This window comes from Dreissena polymorpha, chromosome 7, assembly GCF_020536995.1.
Source record: "Dreissena polymorpha isolate Duluth1 chromosome 7, UMN_Dpol_1.0, whole genome shotgun sequence".
In the NCBI taxonomy this organism is placed as follows: Eukaryota; Metazoa; Mollusca; class Bivalvia; order Myida; family Dreissenidae; genus Dreissena; species Dreissena polymorpha.
In genome coordinates, this window is record NC_068361.1 from 108,078,434 (window position 1) to 108,102,411 (window position 23,978).

Genomic DNA, 23,978 nt, shown 5'->3' on the forward strand with positions numbered 1-23,978 from the left:
CTGGTTAAAGCCTCTATAACGCTCAAAATAAACGAAAAATTTCGTACAATATTTCATATAATAAAGTTAAACATTTAAAAATCAGTGTTCCTTATGGCAATTGCCGAAATTTCAACGCCCAGATGTGGTCTGGTTAAATAAATGTTTGTAGATACAAAATGCTCGTTTTTATTATTGTTTTGCATATTTAATTCCATTTTAATTTCCAGCAACGATATCTTTTCATACGACACATGAACACTAACATGGTACCATTTTAGTGTTTATGTGTTGTATGAATAGATATATTTGCGGGAAATTCAAATGGAATTAATTGTGTCACAAATAAATAAAAACAAGCATTTTGTATCTACAATAATCTATGTAATCATACCACATCTAGCGTTGTAATTGTGGCTATTGCTATAAGGAACACTGATTGTTTAGGTGTTAACTTTATTTTACGAAATACTTAACAAAATTTTTGTTTATTTTGAGCGTTATAGAGGCTTTAAAATTCAAATAAAAAAGTATTTCAAAATATAGTTTTCCAGTGGGGGTTGATATTAAATTTAAGTCACTTCAAGTTAAAAAGTTGAGGCTTTAATGTCACCTTATTGTGTATATGTTATACACTGGTTATGCACATTGCATCAGTGATGAGGCTTTTGCTTTTTGACGATTCTGCGAAGCAGCTTGTCTAAGTTATCATACCATGAACAAATTCTCCACAATGGCGACCTATGTAAAAGACCGAGCCGGTCCGATTGAGATAGCTCGATTTTTCTAATCGGCATACCTTGCTGATTATCATTGATAAAGGTATAGGAAGCTCAGCTATAAATAGAACTGCATATTCTGGGAAAGATTTAATAATAGTTTGAAAACGTTAATTTTAAATCAGTTATATTCAATCTATTATATGTTTATAGATCAATGAAACAACTATGCATTTTCTGTATTGTATTTGACATTTGTCGTGATTCAGTAAATAAATTGCGATTTAAAACGTGTATAATTAACTTTCAACGCGATCATGAGTGTAAAGAAAACGAATTATTTCGAACCTGCCATTTGTAAACGTTGTAGCGACTATGGTATATAAAAAGCATAATAGCCGTATGAAATCTGTGATAATCGCTCTTCTACGTGCTTTCTCATTTTGCATATTTTATAAACTTTTCAAACATAAATTACAGAGCCACATCAGTGCACATACTTTGTTTGACAATTCATTTGTTTGTTGGATATTGTTTGCTGTTTTAAACACATATAAGGTCATATCGCGGAGATTTAGTTAACCTTACCATGTGTTTATGGGCGAACTCACGTATTCAAGTGCTCTTATGACTATGCGCTCATACCCACTTTCGATCGGGAATCATCATGAAATTATTGCCGTACTTAACGAACAAACATGCCTAAGCTTATTGAATTAGAGAAAAAGAACAACAATCAAAAGAGAAAAAGTATATGTTCATGCACATGGGATTGTGAAATCACGTCCGTACACATAGCATCATTAACTTAGGAAAGGAAACAACGAAATATAAAGTTTGGTATGATATACATGTGAAATTAAAGAGCATGGTGTAATTAAAGAGCATGTCAAGTTTTGAATTTGTATGCTGAAACGTAATGTTATAACCCACAAACGTTTTACTGTAACAGAATGTTTTTTTAAGATAAGTGGTACAGAAAATACACGTTGAATATCTTTTTAAAGATATTTCTTGTTATATTTGATCGAGAATGTAACCCGCCTCCCAGTTTCGCTGAATGGATCAAGTTCCCCACGGGTACTACTTCCCCGTACCCCCAATTTTTTTTTCGTACCCTACATTTTTCGTACCCATTTTTTTTTCCTACCCAAATTATTCCTCGTACCCAATTTTTTTTCCTTACCAAATTTTTTTCCTACCCAAATTTTTTTTCCTACCCAATTTGTTTTTGGCATAATTTTTGTACCAAAAATTTTCATACCCATTTTTTTTCCTACCCAAAATGTTCGTACCCACATACACAATTTTTTGTGGTGATGTAGATACACTTAAATAAATGCTTTTATATCAATCCTCTTTAAAAGCATCGTCACACCAGTACTGTCAGTACTTTGATTAAAGACTAGAGGCTTGTATCCAATAACTAGTGACATTTAATTTTATAAATATAATTAACACAAAGTGTTAATTTTTACTCTGCTTATATGATCTGGAATGAAAGAGGAAGTGTCTTAACTCATGGCTAGAGAAACTTACAAACTTCATAATAAAACCCTCATACATTTATTAATTGATCGTTTGTGTGCGCCAGATTGCCTCCTGGATTATGACTACTTCCAGAATGATACTGTAAATGTGTTATAGATTAGGGTTATAATTTGGCCTATTTTTCCCCATTAGCAATCAGACAGTCTGTAAGCTATAATCTGATCAATTAGCCTATCAACTTACCAATGGGCAGTTTGGACAACCAGTCCATTATCATGGCTCTTCTGGGATTTTGAATTGACCAGTCTGGTCCATGGTATTGATTGGCAACAAAATCCCATTTAATGACTTGTACATTTCATAACAACTATAGTTTCTGCTATAAGACTTTGGCAATATGTCAATACCAAATAAGCCTGTTCCAGAAAAACTGGGCTTAATGCATGTGCAGCCTGTTCCAGGAAAACTGGGCTTAATGCATGTGCAGCCTGTTCCAGGAAAACTGGGCTTAATGCATATGCAGCCTGTTCCAGGAAAACTGGGCTTAATGCATGTGCAGCCTGTTCCAGGAAAACTGGGCTTAATGCATGTGCAGCCTGTTCCAGGAAAACTGGGCTTAATGCATGTGCAGCCTGTTCCAGGAAAACTGGGCTTAATGCATGTGCAGCCTGTTCCAGGAAAACTGGGCTTAATGCATGAGCAGCCTGTTCCAGGAAAACTGGGCTTAATGCATGTGCAGCCTGTACCAGGAAAACTGGGCTTAATGCATGTGCAGCCTGTTCCAGGAAAATTGGGCTTAATGCATGTGCAGCCTGTTCCAGGAAAACTGGGCTTAATGCATGTGCATTAAGTGTGGACACAGATTAGCCTGAGCAGTGTGCTCAAATAATAACCAGAGAGTGAGTCGGTATACCGTCTTTATTTTTATAAATGCTCCCGCCCTAATAAATGGCCCCTATCCTCAAATAAAATGAAGAAGTGATCAAAATAATAGCGCCCCTATTTCTCGGCTGCTAAGGGGTAAAGTAAATGCATTTTTTTTTTGTTTTTCAACAAAGTACACTACAGCTCACGAGTCTACTCGGCATCGACCATCTGGTTGCCGAGTCGCTGCGTCTGTTCGCATCTGTTTGCCGAGACATGCATTGGCAAGATGCAGAGGAAAATTTAACTTGTTGGTGATGTGACACTCTGCGAACACTCTTATTAACTATAATATACCTTGGATAGAAACTGATTACAAGTTCCGAATCATAAAGTTTATTAAATGTAGATTAACTACGTTCGGACATAAACTATCAAAGCCAATCCCCTTCACGAAAAATAAAATTAATTTGTCTATAGAACAATATGGGATTGTTAGCGTTGTTGTTTTCATATTTCAACATGTATTTCACACTGTGACAGTTTTTTCTGTCTTTTTAAACGGCGCGTATAAAACAAAACCGTGTTTGCACCTAGCTGTAGGATACTGCACCTGGAGGAGTGATAATTTTGTGTTTGATAAATCAATTAACAGTTTGAAGCCATAAAGAACTTATAACTGATTGTAATAATCGTATCATCCCGAGTCTCTCTATTCCCCGATACATACGTTTCAACTGTCTCAATCGCATACATGCAACTTCTCCCGTCTTTATCCTCTACTTGATAATCCCGCATATGCCCGATTTCCATTTTTAAAAGCAAATTCTGATTAATATTTTCATTTTCTGCATATGCTTCTATTTAAAGATTTGATGAAATAAGCGCCCTATCAGAACAGTTGTATTCCAACATGCGTAAATCACCAGGTGACCTGACATGGTTTGCACTCGTCGTGGACAGCTATTTTTGGCTACAAATTCTAGCCACATATACATAGTGCACGTGAATTAAATGAATTTCTTTGTTCTGATAAAAAGCGTGCGAAAATTGGTATGGGTGTATTTATTTGTGAATAAACATTTCATAGCGGGTACAACATTGAGATAATTAATTGTAATTTCCATTAAAAGTTTCGTTGAGAATTTTAACTAAATTACCGGGGTATCTAGCCAATTACTTGGCATTGACATTTCCTCTTAATAAAGTATAATTCAAACTCGCTGTATCATTACCATTACGCTGTTTCAGTTCCTTCATTATTGAAACCATTATTGTATTGTAAACTGACTGCACACAAGTGTCGTGTACAGTTCATATTCATCTGCAACGACCAATAAACAACTTAAATAGCAGCCAAATCGGTATTCCCACTGAACACGCGTACATCACCAGAAACAATGTGTAAATTTAAATTTAGATGCACATGTACACAATTCTTTTTCTGAAAAAGAAGTGAAAGTAATCATTTAAAAAATAAACCAACATTTGATTTTATTCAAATGGTCCACATTATTTTTATTTGTGACGTCTGTGTATTTTAGCTACTCGATCTTATGCAAATAGATATCGTTTTTTTTCGATGTTTAAAGCAAGTCTCGTTTACGAGATTTAACTGTGTAAATTTCTTCAATATGGTTACTGACCTACCTAATAATTGTTTTGACAGATGACATCCGATGGTAACTGTATGAAGTATGCAGAGAAGCTGACGAAATGTTTAAACAATCGCATATAAAAAAGAATATTAAACAGGGTATTATCTGTATCTGTTTCTTATATTCGTTAATTTGAAAATCTTTTATTTGTTAATTTGAAAATTATTTAACTTTTGTTATAGTATACAATCAATATTTGTACATATTTCTCCCCGGCGAATCGCCGCGTGTCACGACGAGGCGTCATTCGGCGGATCGATGCCGAGGCAGAAACAGAATGATTATGGGGTGTAGTATTCTGGTAAAACTAATTGTGATATGTTTAAGATTGCTCAATGAACTTGGAACTTTTCACAAATACCTGTAAACACATTTTAGGTGTCGGCTCATATTATACCTAAAGGGGGGTGAAATAAACGCGCCCCCTTTGTGATTTGCATCGCGCCTGGGCGCGTTTATTAGGATAAAGACGGTATGACATTCACTTTAATACTGACATATTGGTATACCATATAGCACCTCACTGTTTGAAAATATTTTTAAAAATAGTACTGCAGTTTGATTGGGGTTTTACCAGTGGTCAGTTGTTACTAGTGTTAAGTCTCAAATGCTGCCAAGTTAATTCAATTATTTTGAAGCCACCCTTCGAAGAAGAAGGGGTATATTGTTTTGCACATGTCTGTCGGTCGGTCCATCCATCAGATAGTTTCCGGATGATAACTCAAGAACACTTAGGCCTAGGATCATGAAACTTCATAGGTACATTGATCATGACTGGCAGATGACCCCTATTGATTTCCAGGTCACTAGGTCAAAGGTCAAGGTCACAGTGACTCAAAATAGTAAAATGGTTTCCGGATGATAACTCAAGAATGCTTAGGCCTAGGATCATGAAACTTCATAGGTACATTGATCATGACTGGCAGATGACCCCTATTGATTTTCAGGTCACTAGGTCAAAGGTCAAGGTCACAGTGACTCGAAATAGTAAAATGCTTTCTGGATGATTACTCAAAATGATTATGCCTAGGATCATGATACTTCATAGGAACATTGATCATGACTGGCAAATGACCCCTATTGATTTTCAGGTCACTAGGTCAAAGGTCAAGATCACAGTGACTTGAAATAGTAAAATGGTTTCCGGATGATAACTCAAGAATGCTTACGCTTAGGATCATGAAACTTCATAGGTACATTGATCATGACTGGCAGATGACCCCTATACATTTTCAGGTCACTAGGTCAAAGGCCAAGGTCACAGTGACTCGAAACAGTAAAATGGTTTCCTGATGATAACTCAAGAATAATTAGGCCTAGGATCATGAAACTTCATAGGTACATTGATCATGACTCGCAGATGACCCCAATTGATTTTCAGGTCACTAGGTCAAAGGTCAACGTTACAGTGACAAAAAACGTACTGTAAACGTATAGAAATTCGTCGGTATGAAAATTCGTGGTTTAATAAAAAACAACTATTTTGTTGAAATGTAATTTCGTGGATTTCAAATTTTCGGGGAAGACTTACCGTCATAATAATTAAACTTTTATAAAAATAACCAGAGTAATAACGAAGCATAATCTGCTGATCTGTGTTGACAGCAAGACTTGATTTTAATGTGCACTGAAGCGTGAAAGTGTTGCCGATAATTGTTGATAAAAGCAATAAAGCAGCGCACTTGTGGGTTCCCGCTTGCTAATTGCCATAAATGTTGTTTTGACAATTTTTGCAATTCTCAGCGCAATCCCTCTCCTAGTAGTAACAATTGAGTAATAAGGTCCCCAAAATACACGTGTAAAAATGTCTCTTTTAACTTTAAATTGCACTAATAAACATGTGATAAATCTGCAAACTGTTAATTTGACGACGTCATGTAAAAGAGAACAATCATTGATGTACAGTTTAAACACCGTTCTTGATTTAAAAAGTATTATTACCCAAACAATTTACATTTTCAATTCGGAAATGTTACTTAGTCAAATTATAGTGTAATGTGACCAACTGAAGTGAAGTAACTATTACAAAAAACGAATATCTCGGATAACCGACCACAAAAGAAAATGTCGGAAATGACCGATTCGGATTAAAAATGTATACATAATCGTTGGAACTTGAATTCGTGGTTCAGCGGGCCAACGAAATCCACAAAAATTCGTACCCCACCAAATTTAATGGTTTTACAGTATTCATTTCAATTTTCACATCAGAAGACATTGTTGTTCTTTGTCATAAGCAAATTGTGTGAGATAAGAACATTGAAAAAGAACATACTAGTTGCATTGCAAATCACAGTCTTCCACTGCTGACATATTTAAGTTTCAAGCTTGACACTCAGTTTGCCTTAACCTTTACTAATCAGAGATGCACTTTTTCAGGTTAAAAGTCTCTTAGAAAATCACATAAAACCTCTCTTACAAGATTCAAGTTTTAAAGGCTTCATTTCCAACCTTAAGATACTGATGAGCAGCAGCTAATATCATAAAACCTGTTATTTTTCTGGTTGCAAAAGCCATTTTCGCTTTGCTTCTTATGGGTTTAATTCTGAGCAATTAACTTCAAGAAAAAAATAATACTTAGCCATGCTTGCACACCATTTCTCTAATTAAACTACATTCACCCAAAGGTCAGTGCATGCCATGCCATATTGAATACCCAAGACATGCATTCAATGATTGATTAGTTACACTGCTTCCATCTAAGTTAATTCCATATACATGTAACATGCTTTCATGATGGGAGATTTGAAATTAATGCTGTCAAAACATGAAGCTTGGAGTGCTTCATGATATCTGGTCCCTTGCAAATTATTAACTAGTAGAAAATGAAACCATTTATCGGTTATTACAAATGAGATAGATGATTTGGCCCAGTTTTGTTAGAAACACCATATTTTATGCCTGGTAGCAAATTGTAATTAGTCTTTTGATAACAGTTTAACTTGTACAAATTTAATCACTTAAAATAAGGATGATGACGGTTTAGTTTTGCATTATGTAGTTCGCACTGCAATTGCTTATTAGTCCCCTTCCAGTTTCACCGAGGGGACTTATGGTTTTTGCTCTGTCTGTCAGTCAGTCAGTCAGGCACACTTTTCTGGATCCTGCGATAACTTTTAAAGTTCTTAATATTTTTTCATGAAACTTGAAACATGGATAGATGGCAATATGGACATTATGCACGTCATTTCATTTCGTTCCTACATCAAAAATTCTGGTTGCTATTGCAACAAATAGACTAGAAATACTGCTGAAAATGATGGTTTTCTGGATCCTGCGATAACTTTTAAAGTTCTTATTATTTTTTCATGAAACTTAAAACATGGATAGATGGAAATATGGACATTATGCACGTCATTTCATTTTGTTCCTACGTCAAAAATTCTGGTTACTATGGCAACAAATATATAAAAAACAAATCTGAAAACGGTGGAATTTCTGACAATGGTGGAGCCGGTAGGGGACTTATATTGCTTGGCAATAGTCTTGTTGTTCATGCTATATAGCTGTCACGTCAGGCTACACAACACAAAGTTCTGGTTATTCAGTTGATGTGTTCTAGACTGATCAAGACAAGTATGTTATGTTAATAATGTTCAGATTTCTTAACAAAATGTGTATTTTTTTATGCCCCCTTTCGAAGAAAAAGGGGCATATGGTGATCAGACTGTCTGTCTGTCTGTCTGTCTGTCCGTCTTTCCGTCACACTTTGCGTTTAGGTTTCGAAAAATGCTCATAACTGCTATATTCCTTGAGATATAACCTTCATATTTGGTATGCATGTGTACATGGACAAGGCCTTTCCATACGCTTAAAATTTTTTTACCTCTGTGACCTTGACCTTGAACTTAGGGTCTGCGTTTAGGTTTCGAAATCTGCGTTTAGGTTTCGAAAAATGCTCATAACTTCTATGTCTCTTGAAATATAGCCTTCATATTTGGTATGCATGTGTATATGGACAAGGTTTTTTCATACGCACAAAAATTTTTACCCCTGTGACCTTGACCTTGAACTTGGGGTCCGCGTTTAGGGTTCAAAATCTGCGTTTAGGTTTCGAAAAATGCTCATAGCTTCTATGTCCCTTGAGATATAACCTTCATATTTGGTATGCATGTGTATATGGACACGGCCATTCCATACGCAAAAAAAATTTACCCCTGTGGCCTTGACCTTGAACTTAGGTTTCAAAATATGCGTTTAGGTTTCGAAAAAAGCTCATAACTTCTGTCAAGCGTTTATAGGGGGCATAAGTCATCCTATGGTGACAGCTCTTGTTTATATCTTTATGTGGAAAACTTATTTTCACAAGGTTAAGGCCTCCTGATTTCCCATTCACCAAGGACAGACTATGAAAAAAAAAAAGTTTAATTTTTACAAGTTACACAGTTGTTACTTTATTACTCCTCAACAACTTTTGCATACATTGTTAACTGCCAGATTAAAATTTTGATTTGGGAAAGATTGTAAACTTTCATATAGCAATTTTCTAATTGTACATGTTCATTGTACACAATTCTATGAAACTAGATCACTTCTAAATGATAATATTTAGTGGACCTGTGTAATGAACTGTAATCTTCCAATAAAAAGGTAACATACGAACTCAAATACAACTAATATTGACAAAAGATTTAGTAAAATAAAGTTAACCCATAAAAAATCAGGGTTCTTTATAGCAATAGCCAAAATTTCAACCCTAGATGTGGTATGGTATGGTAGATTTAACGAGATACAAAATGCACTTTTTATGCCCCCCTTTGAAGAAGAGGGTTTTATCGTTTTGCTGGATGTCGGTCGGTCTGTTTGTCAGAAGACCAGTTCGTTTCTGATAAATAACTCGTCAACAAATGGACCGATTGGCTTGATACTTCACTTGTGCATTGGCCTTGGACAGTACATAACTCCTATTAAAATTGGGGTCACTTGGTCAAAGGTCACTGTCCCAATAAGTGTGAAAATCGTTTTTGATCAATAACTCCTCAATAAATTGACCGATTGACTTGATACTTCCCATGTTAATTGGTCTTGGCCAGTAGATTTATTCTATAGAAATTGGTGTCACTAGGTCAAAGGTCAAGGTCACTGTCAAAATAAGTTTGAAAATTGTTTCCAATCATTAACTTGTCTACAAATTGACCAATTGGCTTGATGCTTCCCATGTGCATTTGACTTTGACAGTAGATGACCCCTATATAAATTGGGGTCACAAGGTCAAAGGTAATGTGGTCACTATCACAATAAGTGGGAAAATCATTTCTGATCAATAACTCGTCAACAAATCGACTTGATACTTCACATGTGCATTGGATTTGGACAGAAGATGACCCCCATTGAAATTGGGGTCACTAGGTCAAAGGTTTAAGTCACTGTCACAATATGTAAGAAAATTGTTTCCGATCAATAACTCTTCAATAAATTTACTGATTGGCTTGATAATTTACATGTGCATTGGCCTTGGACAGTAGATGAACCCTATTAAAATTGGGGTCACTAGTTCAAAGCCCTGTTTGGTGGGCATATGTCTCTGACCGCGGAACTCTAGTTTATTTTTGTGCTACAATATAATCCATGTTAATTAATTGCCACAATATCCGAGCCTTTATGAGCAAACGTGGGACTGGCTTTGGGCAGCGTCGGAAGAATGACGTAACATATTATTTTAACTACGTCATGCTTCCGAAGCTTCCAGTAGCCAGTCTCAATCACATTCGCTCGTATTTGTAGGTATATCATAGCCGGAAAATCACTTACAGAATTTAATCTTTTTACTCTTTATTTTCAGTGTCAACTTGGAATTATCTTTATTTCACTAGTCATTAGAGTCATATTATGAACTATTTTCTGTTGAGTCAGATTGTAAACTGTTTATCCCCTATTTTCAGTGGAGCTAGCCATGATCATGGACAGACTGTATGGGGGTGTCTGCTATGCGGGTATTGACACGGACCCAGAACTGAAGTACCCCAAGGGCGCCGGGCGGGTGGCATTCTCTAATCAGCAGAGCTACATAGCAGCTATCAGTGCCAGATTTGTGCAGTTGCAGCATGGAGACATTGATAAGAGAGTGAGTGCTGCATACATGTAGTAGTACAGGGTATAGTTAACTTATATAGGAGGGACCATTTAAATTTTTCATTCTTTCTGAAACTTTCGTTAAAACCTTTCAACCTTACATTTGTCCTGTTTTCCCCAAAATGAGGGCTACGATCAATCCTTCATGGCCACAACAGGTGGAAAAAGCTGTGTGTTAGAACTGGTTTTGCAGTAATTATTTATGATTATTTCCGTTTTCATGAGATCACGTGAGCACAACATGCTCATGTTGAGCTTTTGGGGTTGCCTTTTCTGTACGGTCAGTTGTGCATTGTTCTTCTTCCATATTTATGTTTTGAAAACCCTAGAGGGTACATTTAGGGCCAATCTTAATTAAATTTGGCACAAACTTTTATCACAAGTATGTCTGTCCAAATTTTCAGAATGGTAATGTGGGGTAAGCAAATATGTATTTAGGGATTTTATAGAGAAATATTGTGAACTATCTAGAATTGACATTTTTTGCCCTTCACAAAACTTGCTCAAAACATTGTTCTTATGAAATCCTGGCCAAGTTGGAAAATGATTCTTTTTCTTAGAAAAACATGACTTCAATGTTAAGGTAACTTTTTTCATATGGCTATAATAAACTCTTGTGAACACTAGAAATCATTTTTATCCCCAATCGTTTTGTTCTGAATACAATGTTATTAGGCAAGTCCCTCATATGGGTTTGAATGTACTGTTAGATAAAGTCATACTGTGAAACCATTAATTTTCGCCAGCACGAAATTTCGTCATTTTTATAAAAATGACTCGTCATTTTTATAAAAATGACGTTTTTGTCAGCAGTTAAATTTGCCAATTCCTAACTTTGAAAAATTAAATTAAAAAAATGCTTCAGTCAATATCTGATTTGTTTGTCCGAGATATATCGCAGTTGCGATAAATCGTAGTGGGGAAAGAGGGAGGACACTTGAGAGTCACTTCAGGAGCTGGGGCCTGTTTGTCACATGTCAATATAATAGCCGTTTGTTATCAGGCGATCAGTAATTGGCCCCCATTAGTGTATCATTATTATGATAGCGGATTAGTGGGACCGATTAACCGTTAATGAGTGTTTTTAAACAGTGAAGCCAATTGGTCTTATTCATTTATTATCATGGCCAAACTACCCCGGTAATGACAATCTTACCTTTATCAGCGCAAATTAGAGAAGGTGCAAAGATTATTGGTTGAAATTAGTGTTAGCAAACTATTTGGTCAGTTTTCAATAAAGAGTTTTACATCGTTAATATTTGATCACTTTAAGTACAATAATTTTCTGAAGTGTTAAATTAACAGTGCATTATGGGACAGTGGTTTCATAGGGCACAGTTTAGATCTAATTGTAACAACCAATGGAAGAATGCGTTTAAATTAGATTAAATGCAATAGGATACAAAGCAATGTTTTATTGCGTCATAATCAGTCATTCGAAAAACGTGCTTTCTGGGGATTTCCTGAAAATCTCGCAAAAATAGAAGTGAATTTCTGTAAACAATTGCCCTATGTTTGGATGGAACAAATTGTCATGATAGCTAATTTCTCTTTACCTATTACAAGTAACTATGATTTGAAACATGTATCGTAAAACTTGTCAAAGCTGTCAATGATTAAAAACATTGATAGCCCATAAACGGAGAACAAGCTATTTTTACACCTTTTTGTAGTAAACAACCAAACACAAATCAATATGTTCTGTATTAATTTGTAATCAATTTGGAGAATGTATATAAGTCAGGTGTTGATCACGCATAATCATCTTTTAATTTCGTTTATTGTCTTCGATCCGGATCCACTGCGTGGAGGCTGTATTATCTGCAACAACACTGAAAAACACAATATACACAATGGGTAATAAAGTTGTTAACAATTAGCGCTAATCATTACTATTCTATCTAAACGAAGTCAACGCAGTCGTTACAGCTGTACTGCACCCGCGTTTTAGTGCAATGTCACGTGTCAGTTAAGTACACTGTGTAATCTACACCCTTTGGGTCAAAAACTGGATTTATCTTGATTACGAAACAGACGGAGTATGTATGCGTGGATTATTTTGGATTTTAGTGCCTCATGCCTTTGGTAATTCAGTCTTAATTTGTTCAAATATGGGACATAATTGTTCGTTAGGATCTCGAATTCGTCAATTGGTCGACTGACGTAATACACGACAATTAATGCCTGACGATTAATAATGGTTTAACAGTAATACAGTCTTATTTAAAATTTTAAACGATAAGAGATTTGCCTGTGATAGAGCTTTTGAAGTGTTAAGAAGTAATTGAAATTCATAAAATAATTTGTGTTATTTTTGCAATTTTTTATTGATAAACTCAATTCAAAAAGAATTATTTGTAGATAAACGAAACAGATGTGAAAAATGTGATTATGTTAGGAACATAATCTGACGAATATTTATAATAACATTATTGTCCTCTACCGGTGAAACCGGAGGGGACTTATGGTTTGCGCTATGTGTATCAGTCAGTCAGTCAGTCTGTCTGTCCGTCACATTTTTCTGGATCCTGCGATAACTTAAAAAGTTCTTAATATTTTTTCATGAAACTTGCAACATAGATAGATGGCAATATGGACATTATGCACGTCGTTTCATTTTGTTCCTACGTCAAAAATTGTGGTTGCTATGGCAACCAATTTTTTTTTTAAATCTGAAAATGGTGGATTTTCTGACAATGGTGGAGCCGGTAGGGGACCATATTGCTTGACAATAGCCTTGTTAATTATATTTCATTATGTTCTCCATATTACTGTTAAAGTAGCTAACCCAGGAAAAATGTCGTTAGGTTAACTCATCATGGTGATATCACTGAAATATAGTTACCGGTAAAATCTGCCAGAAATTTAAGTAAAAACACAAACAAATCTGTTGAATTGTTTTTTGTGTGTGTAGTTATCAATTATTCTTGCTATCACTTCGTGAGTTCTAGTATACTAGAGAGTATAACATAAGAATAAACTGTTTTCTGCTGGACACGAGTTTCAAGTGTTAGTGGTAAAACCTGAAACCTAAAATTTTTATTTTTTTTCCTTAATTACACTGTTCTTTTAAGGAAGAGTTAAAGGCGCATTTACGAGACAATTGTCAACATTTGCACTGTTCTGTTTAGGTCGAGGTGAAGCCATATGTACTAGATGACCAGATGTGCGATGAATGCCAGGGTGCCCGATGCGGAGGCAAGTTTGCGCCATTCTTCTGCGCAAATGTCACCTGCCTCCAGTATTACTGCGAGAACTGCTGGGCCCAGATCCACGCTAGGCCAGGAAGGGAGTTCCACAAACCCCTCGTGAAGGAAGGGGCTGACCGGCCCCGTGCTGTGCCCTTCAGGTGGTGTTAAAGAGGCTTGTGTTAGGCTGACTTGAAGTGCTTGGATTTTTTTCAGTGGGCTATGTGAAGATGCATCCAGTTGCAAGGGACAGATTCACAGTTTGGAAGATTGTTTTTTATTGGAACAGAGAGGATTTGTCAATACATTTTGTCTGCATTTTATTTTAAATTTTGTGTTCAGCATTACTATGACGTCCAGAACTACAGCAATTGTTTCTCAAAACGTAACATATTTGTTTGACATTTTCACAATCATTTGGTCTCTTAAGAATTGAAATATTGACAATGGAAGTATTGTAATTTTGTGCACACCCAAACAATAGTGAAGAAGTCAATGATGTCTGTTTTGTTGGTTTTCATTAAGGATACTTTATTAATGATAACAAGAGAGGATTTCTGTGGTGCTGGACTGATAAGAAATGAGATGATGACAAAATCATGGTTTATAAATGAGGAAAATCTTATAAATATGATTTATAAGTATTATTACGTGATTTATTTATGTAAAATTTTGTTATTATGAATTATCTTTTTTTTTTTATGATACAACAGATGCTTTTATTGAACTTTCTTTTTTTAGATATCATTTTGGTTGTTACATGTACAAGTAATGAATTGAATATATTTTGTATATGATTTTCATTGCATCCAAAAGTGTACTTTGTTTGGTTAATTGGGTTCCATTGTTTGATGATTACATTTTGTATGGATTGAATGGGTTCACACACCTGTGTAAGGAAAATATCCCCAGTGTTGTTTGCAATCATGAAATCCTTCCATAGCTTGCATGTTTTCAATGTACAGCATGCAGCTTTCTACTTTCATAACACTGGAAAGGTTCTCACATTTTTGCACTTTTATATTTTGGTATAGGAAAGCAGAAAATAAAAAATCTAAAAAAAAATCATAATTTAATTTTCAAAATATTGTGTGAATGCTTCCAAAATCTGGCCCAGAGGTTTATTTATAGATGTAGAAGGAATATATTTTTATGTTGTATTTTTTTCCATACCCTGATAGTAAATTTTGCAGATTTTGTCAAGTTTTTAACAGAATGTATGTGCAGACTTTTTTTGTGTATACATGGTTTGGATATTGTAGTTAACATTCCATTTTGTAATTTTGAAGTTTCATTGGTAATTTGGCGTTTATTTGGGGTTCAAAATCAGTACGCAAGTTTGTTTTGTGTTTTTGTTATATGTAACGACGCATGTATTTAACAATTCAAGTATGTGTCTTTATCCCAGAAATTTTGTGTAGCTTCATAATTATTTTAAAGGAGAATTTTTATATTTCAGTATATTTATTTTGTTGTACTGAGTTATTGTTTTTGAGTTTATGTAAATAATGTTGTGATTTTAGTTTTTCATACCTTTTACCCTTAAGTTTACTTTTGTTTTCTTTTGGAGCTTGTTTTTGATAATTAGTTATATTACTTTCTATTTTGTGGATGCTCTCTTGTACTGCAGAGTTTTGTTAATTAGTTTATTACTCTAGTTAGTGTAAATTATTTCATTCATAATATGTGCTTTATTAATCGAAATCAGAATTATGTATATTTATTTATTTGCTTATTTTGTTTTCAAATATTTTTGTTGATGGGATATTGTGTTGACGTTTTTATTTGTTGTGTTAAAAATACGCTTTATTAAGTTGAAAATATAAAGAAACGGATTGATGTTTATGACACCCTTTGTACTACACGCTGATTGCATTTCAATAAGAAATTTATGTCTTAATTTATGAACTTAAAATGTCCAGCTTAAATAATACTCAAAGCAATGCACTTGTCATAATATTGTTTTATTATTGATTTCTGGTCATATTACTCCAATCTCCACACAATGTATTTTAGAGTTTTAGTCAGAAAATAAACATACTTTTGTGCAATGTATGTACTATAGGTTTTTAGCTTGTTCATTCAAAGTATTTACCCAGATTTTCATTTTAAACATTTTGAACGATATTTTTGACTACTGAAAAGTGGCTGTATAAGGATTGTATTACTTAATCTACTTAACTCAAACCTTTCCTGAAGTTAAATCATACATGTTTAATAAATAACAACAATACACAATCAATATGGCTGTTGTCATTAAACAATTGTCATCATTAATTGACCATGAGTTTTGGTACATGCATTTTAGTAGTTTTCTATAGGTGGTTAGATGTAGGGATTTGCTCAAAAGTGATCCATTTATTAGTTGCTTCAGGTTCCAGTTGTACATTTCCGCATTTAGTTATGGTGTATGAAATTTGGTTTTAGCTCTGTGATTTTAATGTTGTGTTTGACGTAGCATTTTTGATGGACATTTCATTGTGTTTTCTATCGTTACAGTTTGGTATTTCTTTTAGTGTGCTACCAAAAACATGTTTTATCATTGGATCTCTTGCTACTGGCCTTAATTTAATTTGGTATAATCTACAGCTACTTTCATACCTGCAAGTTTTTTTTTAATGGTGGTATATTCAATAAAAAAAAACAATTAAAGAAAGTTGTCTATTATGATCATGTTCTTAATATTCTGTTAAAACACGTATTGTTTTTTAAATTAATCGCAAGTATCTTTTCTAAATAAGAATCAGTAGATTTGTAATAGCCTACTTAACTAAGTCGAATGTTTACCAGAAAAGAAACGTGTTGGCTATATCAACATATATTTAAAATCCCAGACACGTGTTTTTAATATATATATTTTTTATATATATTAAAAACACGTGTCTGGGATTTTAAATATATGTTGATATAGCCAACACCTTTCACACAGCTCATCAGAGCATAATATATTATATGGGAAAAAAATACATATATTTATAATATATATTAAATCTTTATTTTCAAATTGAGTGCAATTTTTGTTTCAATTTTGCAAAAGTTTATGTTTTTGTTTTTAATGTTTAGTATACATAGAATATCTAGTGTTCAAAATGGGTTACACAAATTCTGCTATATTTATTTACAGTGTTTTGCATTTGTATTCTAGTCATCATATATTGTTAGTTTTTTATGTACCGGTAATAAGCTAGTCTTTTAAATTTGGTTTTGCCAAAATCATGTGTGGACATGCATTAAATTAACACTTTTTCTGCTATAAGAAACTAGTCTTTTGAAATGTCAATTTGCCAAAATCATGATTAGATTTAGATATTCATTGTAAAAACCGCCATCAAAGATTTTTCAGATAATTTATTGCATACCCTAGAAGCACGATTGCAGATTTTTTAATGAATTTTTAGCCTAGCATCATTTTATAATTATGTGGCGGTAAAACGTCACTGAAGTGCCAGTATATTCAAGAACATAACTATAGACTTCCAGTTACAGAAGTTGTGGTCTTATATCTAGTCAGAAATTTGAAGGGGGTATCAAGAAAAACATGTGGTCTATAATTGAGTTGTGAAAGAGGAATGACTAGCATTATGCAAAAATGGGTTTTATGTCATATGCAGCCATGGTAGATCTTGACTAGTCTGCAAGGTTTCATGTTCTCACTAGCGGACACGGTACCTCAAGACCTGCAAGGTTTCATGTTCTCACTAGCGGACACGGTACCTTAAGACCTGCAAGGTTTCATGGTCTCACTAGCGGACATGGTACTTCAAGACCTGCAAGGTTTCATGGTCTCACTAGCGGACATGGTACCTCAAGACCTGCAAGGTTTCATGTTCTCACTAGCGGACACGGTACCTCAAGACCTGCAAGGTTTCCTGGTCTCCCTGGAGGACACGGTACTTCAAGACCTGCAAGGTTTAATGTTCTCACTAGCGGACATGGTACCTCAAGACCTGAAAGGTTTCCTGGTCTCACTGGCGGACAGGGTACTTCAAGACCTGCAAGGTTTCATGGTCTCACTAGCGGACATGGTAGCTCAAGACCTGAAAGGTTTCATGGTCTCACTAGCAGACACTGTACCTCAAGACCTGCAAGGTTTCATGTTCTCACTAGTGGACATGGTACCTCAAGACCTGCAAGGTTTCATGGTCTCACTAGCGGACACGGTACCTCAAGACCTGCAAGGTTTCATGGTCTCACTAGCGGACACAGTACCTCAAGACCTGCAAGGTTTCATGGTCTCGCTAGCGGACATGGTACCTCAAGACCTGCGAGGTTTCCTGGTCTCACTAGCGGACACAGTACCTCAAGACCTGCAAGGTTTCATGGTTTCACTAGCGGACACAGTACCTCAAGACCTGCAAGGTTTCCTGGTCTCACTAGCAGACACAGTACCTCAAGACCTGCAAGGTTTCCTGGTCTCACTGGCGGACACGGTACCTCAAGACCTGCAAGGTTTCATGGTCTCACTAGCGGACATGGTACTTTTAGACCTGCAAGGTTTCATGGTCTCACTGGCGGACACAGTACCTCAAGACCTGCAAGGTTTCATGGTCTCGCTAGCGGACATGGTACCTCAAGACCTGCAAGGTTTCATGGTCTCACTAGCCGACACGGTACCTCAAGACCTAACTGCGGGAATGTGTAGGCTGAACAGGAGCTACCATGGTTGCATATGGCTTATAACATGATAACCATTTTACGCACAATGCAGGTGAAATATTGTAGTCTATTGCATAGTAGTTATTCGGCAAAAATGTAGTATGTGGACTAGTTGCAAACAAGAACGTTGTAGTAGTTTGTTCTTGGGGTAGGGTGTCAGGTTGTTTAATACCTTTTATTGTTAATGTAGCTATTTGTTGCTAATTATTTATTCACTCTTGTTGTTAATATTATTCACGTTTTTTTTGTGTTATTTCTTGTGTACTGTTGTAGTAATTTCTTGAAATTTAACAGCCAATCTGGTTTGTATGGTGAAATAGATACAAGAACAAAAATTAAACCATTGCAAAAAATTAAGATTGTTTGAAAACATTAAATGTTTTTTGGGAGGTAATAATGAGGGTTAAAGTAAGTTAAACTATATACAGACAAATAAGCAGATCTGTATTTGTATACAAAAAAACAAGAATTGAAGTCACCATATAATTGCATCATTATGCATGAAGTGTGTAAATGTTGTTAAATAGCTTGTTTTTTGCGAGACATTACTACTTCAGTAATACATGTGATTTTTGTACCTAGGTTGTACATGCACAATATTTAATGTTTCAATTATTGAGTTGTACGTTAGTGTTTTTCCAGTTCCTTTCACATTTTAATACTTAAAAAAAATAAAAAAATATTTATGAGCTTTTGATTAATTCCATCATTGTATTATATACCAATTTGGTACTGTTTCCTGTAATTTTATATGAGATCCCTTTGAATATGACTTCCATATTTTTGAGATACTTCAACATTTTGATCTTGGTCTGTTGATTAAAGCACTTTCATTTAGTTGCCCAGTATGCAGCATACCCGTCAAACTATTAAACAGAGTCATATTTTAATACATATATTTAATTTTTTCAATTGAAATTGTTTATTTTTCTTCCAAACAGTTTGGTAGAATTATGAAAATAATACCAAGATGTGCTTATAAAGTGATTGTTTTACCATGTACCATTCATTCCAGATAGTTGAAATTGAATAGATTATTTTTGTACAAACACAACACCCCCTCGTGTTCATTGACTTGAAAGAAAGTCGTTTGTTAACCATTCTTCCAAACTTGCATACAATGTAGTTAATAGATGGCATACTTCCTATATAAAATCATTTTTTACATAATAAGCTTGTAATGATTATCCTTGTAGATACATAATACATATTGTTGAAAAAAATTCCTACTTCGTTCAATAACAATCTGCTTTAATAATACGTTGATTCGAAGTTTGTGATTATTTAAAGTCGATGCATAGTTACTTTATATCGAACATTTAATAAATCAAAATGTTCACCCAACAGAAGGTAGAACCAGGATGAGACAACAAGATAATCATGCCTTATCTTTCTTACTTTTACGCATATGCATTATGAAATAATGAAGCTTTAAAACACGAGTGTTCAAATGATCATTTTAATCACGTTTTGGATAAATCACTAGATTTTGTTTTTGAAATGTATTTTTGTGGCTATTTTCATACTTATCTAGAAAACTGGTTGTTGTCAATAGAATATATTCTAGTCTTTGTGGCTGTACTGAACACGTTGTGAGAAATTTGTTGTGAATATTTTACCTGCCTATATCTATATTTATATTTTCCAATAAATATTTTCTATATTTATGAAATGTTCCATTTTAGTTGCCCTGTCCTTAATTTAAATGTGGTAGTGTCTATATTAACATACAACCAGATAATGAAGATGTTGTATGATATTTTATGAAAAGAACCAGCAAACAAACATTTTTGTTATTTTGACTAAAACGAAGTCGCAATCGATTTCATGCTCAATTTTTATTCAAAACTGTCTCATAATTTTTCTTCATAAATGTCTATATGCATTACCCAAAGGTACATAAATAAATATATATTTAAATTTAATAAACTTTTTATTGATTTTTCATTTGAGTGACAAATACTATAAGTTATTTGATACTGAGGTCAAATAAATATTTGACTGTATCTTATGTTTGTAAATTTTTGAAGAAGTGTGCATTGAAAGAAATACTATGGGATAGACAATCTCAATTCTTTGTTAAAAGTATTCTACCTCAAAGTTTAATTTCTGCTATAGAAAATTTTCGTACCAATCTTAAAAGTTTATAGAACAATACCTCAGATATTTAGCAATTTCTGATTCACCCGAAAACATTATATTTGTTTGCAATTTTAATGTTGGTGTTTCACAGTAACTGAATAGTTCCCAGTTGTTTTTGTAAATAAAAGCCACTATTTATTTCTGGAGTAAAATCTTGAAGTTTACATTGAAAAAGAATTGAAATCATATTAATTGTTAGCTGTCAAAAGTAAGAACATTTTTAAAGCTATGTTATCAAAGAATACTTTTGTACTATATGTCATTATCTGAAAAAAATTGTAAGAAAAAGTAGAACTTTTTAGTTCACCTGATCACAATGTGCCCATGATGAGCGCTTTTGATCGCCTTTTGTCCTTCATGAGTTGTGAGGCATCAACATTTGCCTTGTGAACACTCTAGAGGCCACATCTATTGCCCGATGTTCATGAAATTTGGTCCGAAGATTTTTACCAATGACAAGTTCAAAAATGGTTCCTGTTGCTTGAAAAACAAGGCCGCAAGGGGGGCGGGAAATGTTGGTCTTAAATGGCTTTAGTGAAAACTTGTTAACACTCTAGAGGCCACATTTATAGCCCAATCATCATGAAACTTGGTCAGAAGATTTGTACCAATGATATCTTGGACGAGTTTGAAAATGGTTCTGGTTGCTTGAAAAACATGGCCGCCAGGGGGGGGCGGGCCTTTTTCCTTATATGGCTATAGTAACAATTTGTTAACACTCAAAAAGTCACAAATATATTCCAATCTTCATGAAACTTGACCAGAACATTTGTTCTAATGATATTTTGTAGTTGTTTGAAAATTGGCCTGGTCTGTTGAAAAACATGGCTGCCAGAGGGTGAGGCATTTTTCCTTATATGGCTATATTCAATCTTGTTAACCCTATTGAGGCCACATTTATTGTCGGTATATCATGAAACTTGATATAGTCAAAACTTGTTAACCCTCTTAAAGTCACGTTAATTGTCTGATTTTCTTGAAACTTGGTCAGATCATTTGTTTTTATGATATCTTGGATGATTTTGAAAATGGTTCTGGTCTGTTGAAAAACATGGCCGCCAGGGGGCGGGGAATTTATCCTTACATGGCTATAGTAAAACATTGTAAGCACTATAAAAGTTACATTTAAAAATCACTCTTCATGAAACTTGTTTAGAACAATTGTTCTAATGATATCTTGGGCTTCAAAGAACAGGTCAGTTCCTTTGTATCTCAGGTGAGCGACTATGGTCCTTTCAGGACCTCTTATGCAATTACTGGTACTGAAGGTCTGATCTTAAAGCACTTTTTAGTTATCCCTTTTGAGTGTTTTCTCAATATGGCAATTGCTATGAAACTAAAACTCAATAAAAGATAAAAATAAGATTTGCATTTAAGTTAGAAAGACGAGGAAACTGTTTATATATCAAGAACCAATCTTTTTATGTTCTTCTTGTTATGGGTTTTGTCCAAGTATTTTGTTGTAGAGTAATCAATTTGTGTTTGTGGTAAAATTGTGTAGCGTGAACAGCTTTCTATTTATAGGTGAATCTGGAATTTGTATTTTCATATTTTTCTACGGAATAAAAAACTTGATTTTATTTTAAGATTATTTTTATAGAATTTTTGGTACAGTGTCCGTGTTTTTGTATACAAAGCATATAAATATTGTGTTTGTATCGTATGGTTATCAGTATGTAGGTTTTTTATGTAGAAATTACTGTATTAACACCCCTTTGAGGCCTAAAATAAAATATATGCTTCTTCACAATCTCATATACATGTACATGACTTATAGTGATGGGGGGTAAAATAAATATGGAAAAGAAATCTTTAAATTTGACCAACCATGAACTACTCGTACAACAACTTTGTAACAAAAGTTGATGTCAACGTTACAGTTACGTAACAGCTCAAAACATTATCAATATTTTCAAATTTAAATACAGCAAATATACTTCAAAGAACCATGAAGGTATTTTAAAGATTTTTGCATTGCAATAAAAACATTCTTACTCAAATTTGGCGTGATATTTGAGCTATAAACAACTTATGAAAGGCAATTATTCCAATTTCAATACAGTCTAATACAAATGTCAGAAACTTCGAAATATATTTACAGTATAAATAATATACATGATATTGACAAATTGTTACAGTGTTGTGTTTTAAATTCACAAGAACAAAATGGAAAGAAAAACAAATCACATGGAAACAGGAACTTATTTCCGATGGATTTATTAAATGTTCTAGTGGACACAATGCCTTTAAACATTTCTTAAATAAGTAACAGTCTTTCGGGTTTTGGCAATATTTCAAGATGAGATGTGGGAAGAGCAACTACACTATTTTATTTCAGGCCTCTTCTAAAGCATCTCTATCATTACTTTATTGATAATGCCGTCTTTTGATACAACTTCTAATTGGTGATCCCAACCTGTTCATTTGATTTGTTACATTATTTTTGTAAAAGAATGCTAATTTCTCTTTAAAGTTTGTCCAAGATTTTGGTACGCACGCCAATGTTTTATCATGGTTTGTATGTCACTTATATATCCATAGATTGATTTATTTTAAAACCAAACTAGGAGGCATGGTCTATAAATGTAAGGCTTAAAGAAGAGAAGATTCATTAATAATAATATTAACTTCTGTGTTGCCTCTTTATTTATGGTAAGAAAGTAATGAACTTGAGTAAAACATAGGTTATAATTTGTTTGACTAAACTAATAATATTATTTAAAGAAGTGTTGATAATTATATTTTAGTTCTAAGTTTTAAATGATGAAGTATTAGGGGCATAGTATATTTGCAAAGGGTCTCAATATAAAACAAGTAATACAAACAATTGGATTTTATTTACTTAAGCTGTAAAATGACTTGTTTAAACTGTCAATTACATTGCCATGTTCTTTTTCATTATATTGATGCACATTGCTTCTAGCACTTGACATGTTCATTACAGCACTAGACACCTTTAAACACTGTTATATTTTTACCACTGATTTTTTTTAAACAATAATCTGCCCAAATCTTCAATAAAGTTTTGTTTGACATAATGTGTTGTTGTTTTATATATGTTTGTGATTTGTCCACCTTTTTTGTCAACTAACATTAAGTCAGTCATGATGAATTTGTATCAATGATTGATGCCATGAGTAACAGGGAGCATACACTGTTCATCAATATATTTATTTTAGAAGATAAGCTGCTTATAGTAGTACGTAATT

The 23,978-nt window shown here is 34.1% G+C and overlaps 2 protein-coding genes across 22 annotated transcripts in view; both read left to right on the forward strand.

Annotated features, from left to right (window-relative positions):
- Positions 1–15,413, forward strand: part of LOC127838273 (cytoplasmic polyadenylation element-binding protein 2-like) — a 73,968-nt gene extending 58,555 nt beyond the window's left edge. For both annotated transcript variants that reach the window (XM_052365899.1, XM_052365900.1), the window contains 2 exons: positions 10,594–10,775; positions 13,915–15,413. In XM_052365899.1, coding sequence (XP_052221859.1) covers positions 10,594–10,775; positions 13,915–14,142 — 410 coding nt within the window. In that variant the 3' untranslated portion in view covers positions 14,143–15,413. The remainder of the gene's footprint in view (positions 1–10,593; positions 10,776–13,914) is intronic.
- Positions 15,414–17,523: 2,110 nt separating this feature from the next.
- LOC127838278 (uncharacterized 29.1 kDa protein in cryB1 5'region-like) lies at positions 17,524–23,807 on the forward strand. Of its 20 annotated transcripts, none has more exons than XM_052365924.1 (4): positions 17,545–17,648; positions 17,694–18,135; positions 18,181–18,225; positions 18,361–23,807. In XM_052365924.1, the coding sequence occupies exons 1-4, from the start codon at positions 17,616–17,618 to the stop codon at positions 18,654–18,656; spliced, it is 816 nt and encodes a 271-aa protein (XP_052221884.1). In that variant the 5' UTR covers positions 17,545–17,615; the 3' UTR covers positions 18,657–23,807. The 20 variants fall into 20 exon arrangements, with proteins under 20 accessions (XP_052221872.1, XP_052221884.1, XP_052221885.1 ...); XM_052365925.1 differs by having other exon boundaries at positions 17,694–18,090; positions 18,136–18,225; XM_052365918.1 differs by having other exon boundaries at positions 17,694–18,000; positions 18,091–18,135; positions 18,181–23,807.
- Positions 23,808–23,978: the final 171 nt, after the last annotated feature.

Coding starts and splice junctions, on each gene's coding strand:
- LOC127838278 (XM_052365905.1), top strand. CDS start 17,616: ATGTTCTCACTAGCGGACACGGTACCTCAAGAC. Junction 17,649..17,693: donor CGGACACGGTACCTCAAGAC/CTGCAAGGTTTC, acceptor GTACCTTAAGAC/CTGCAAGGTTTCATGGTCTC.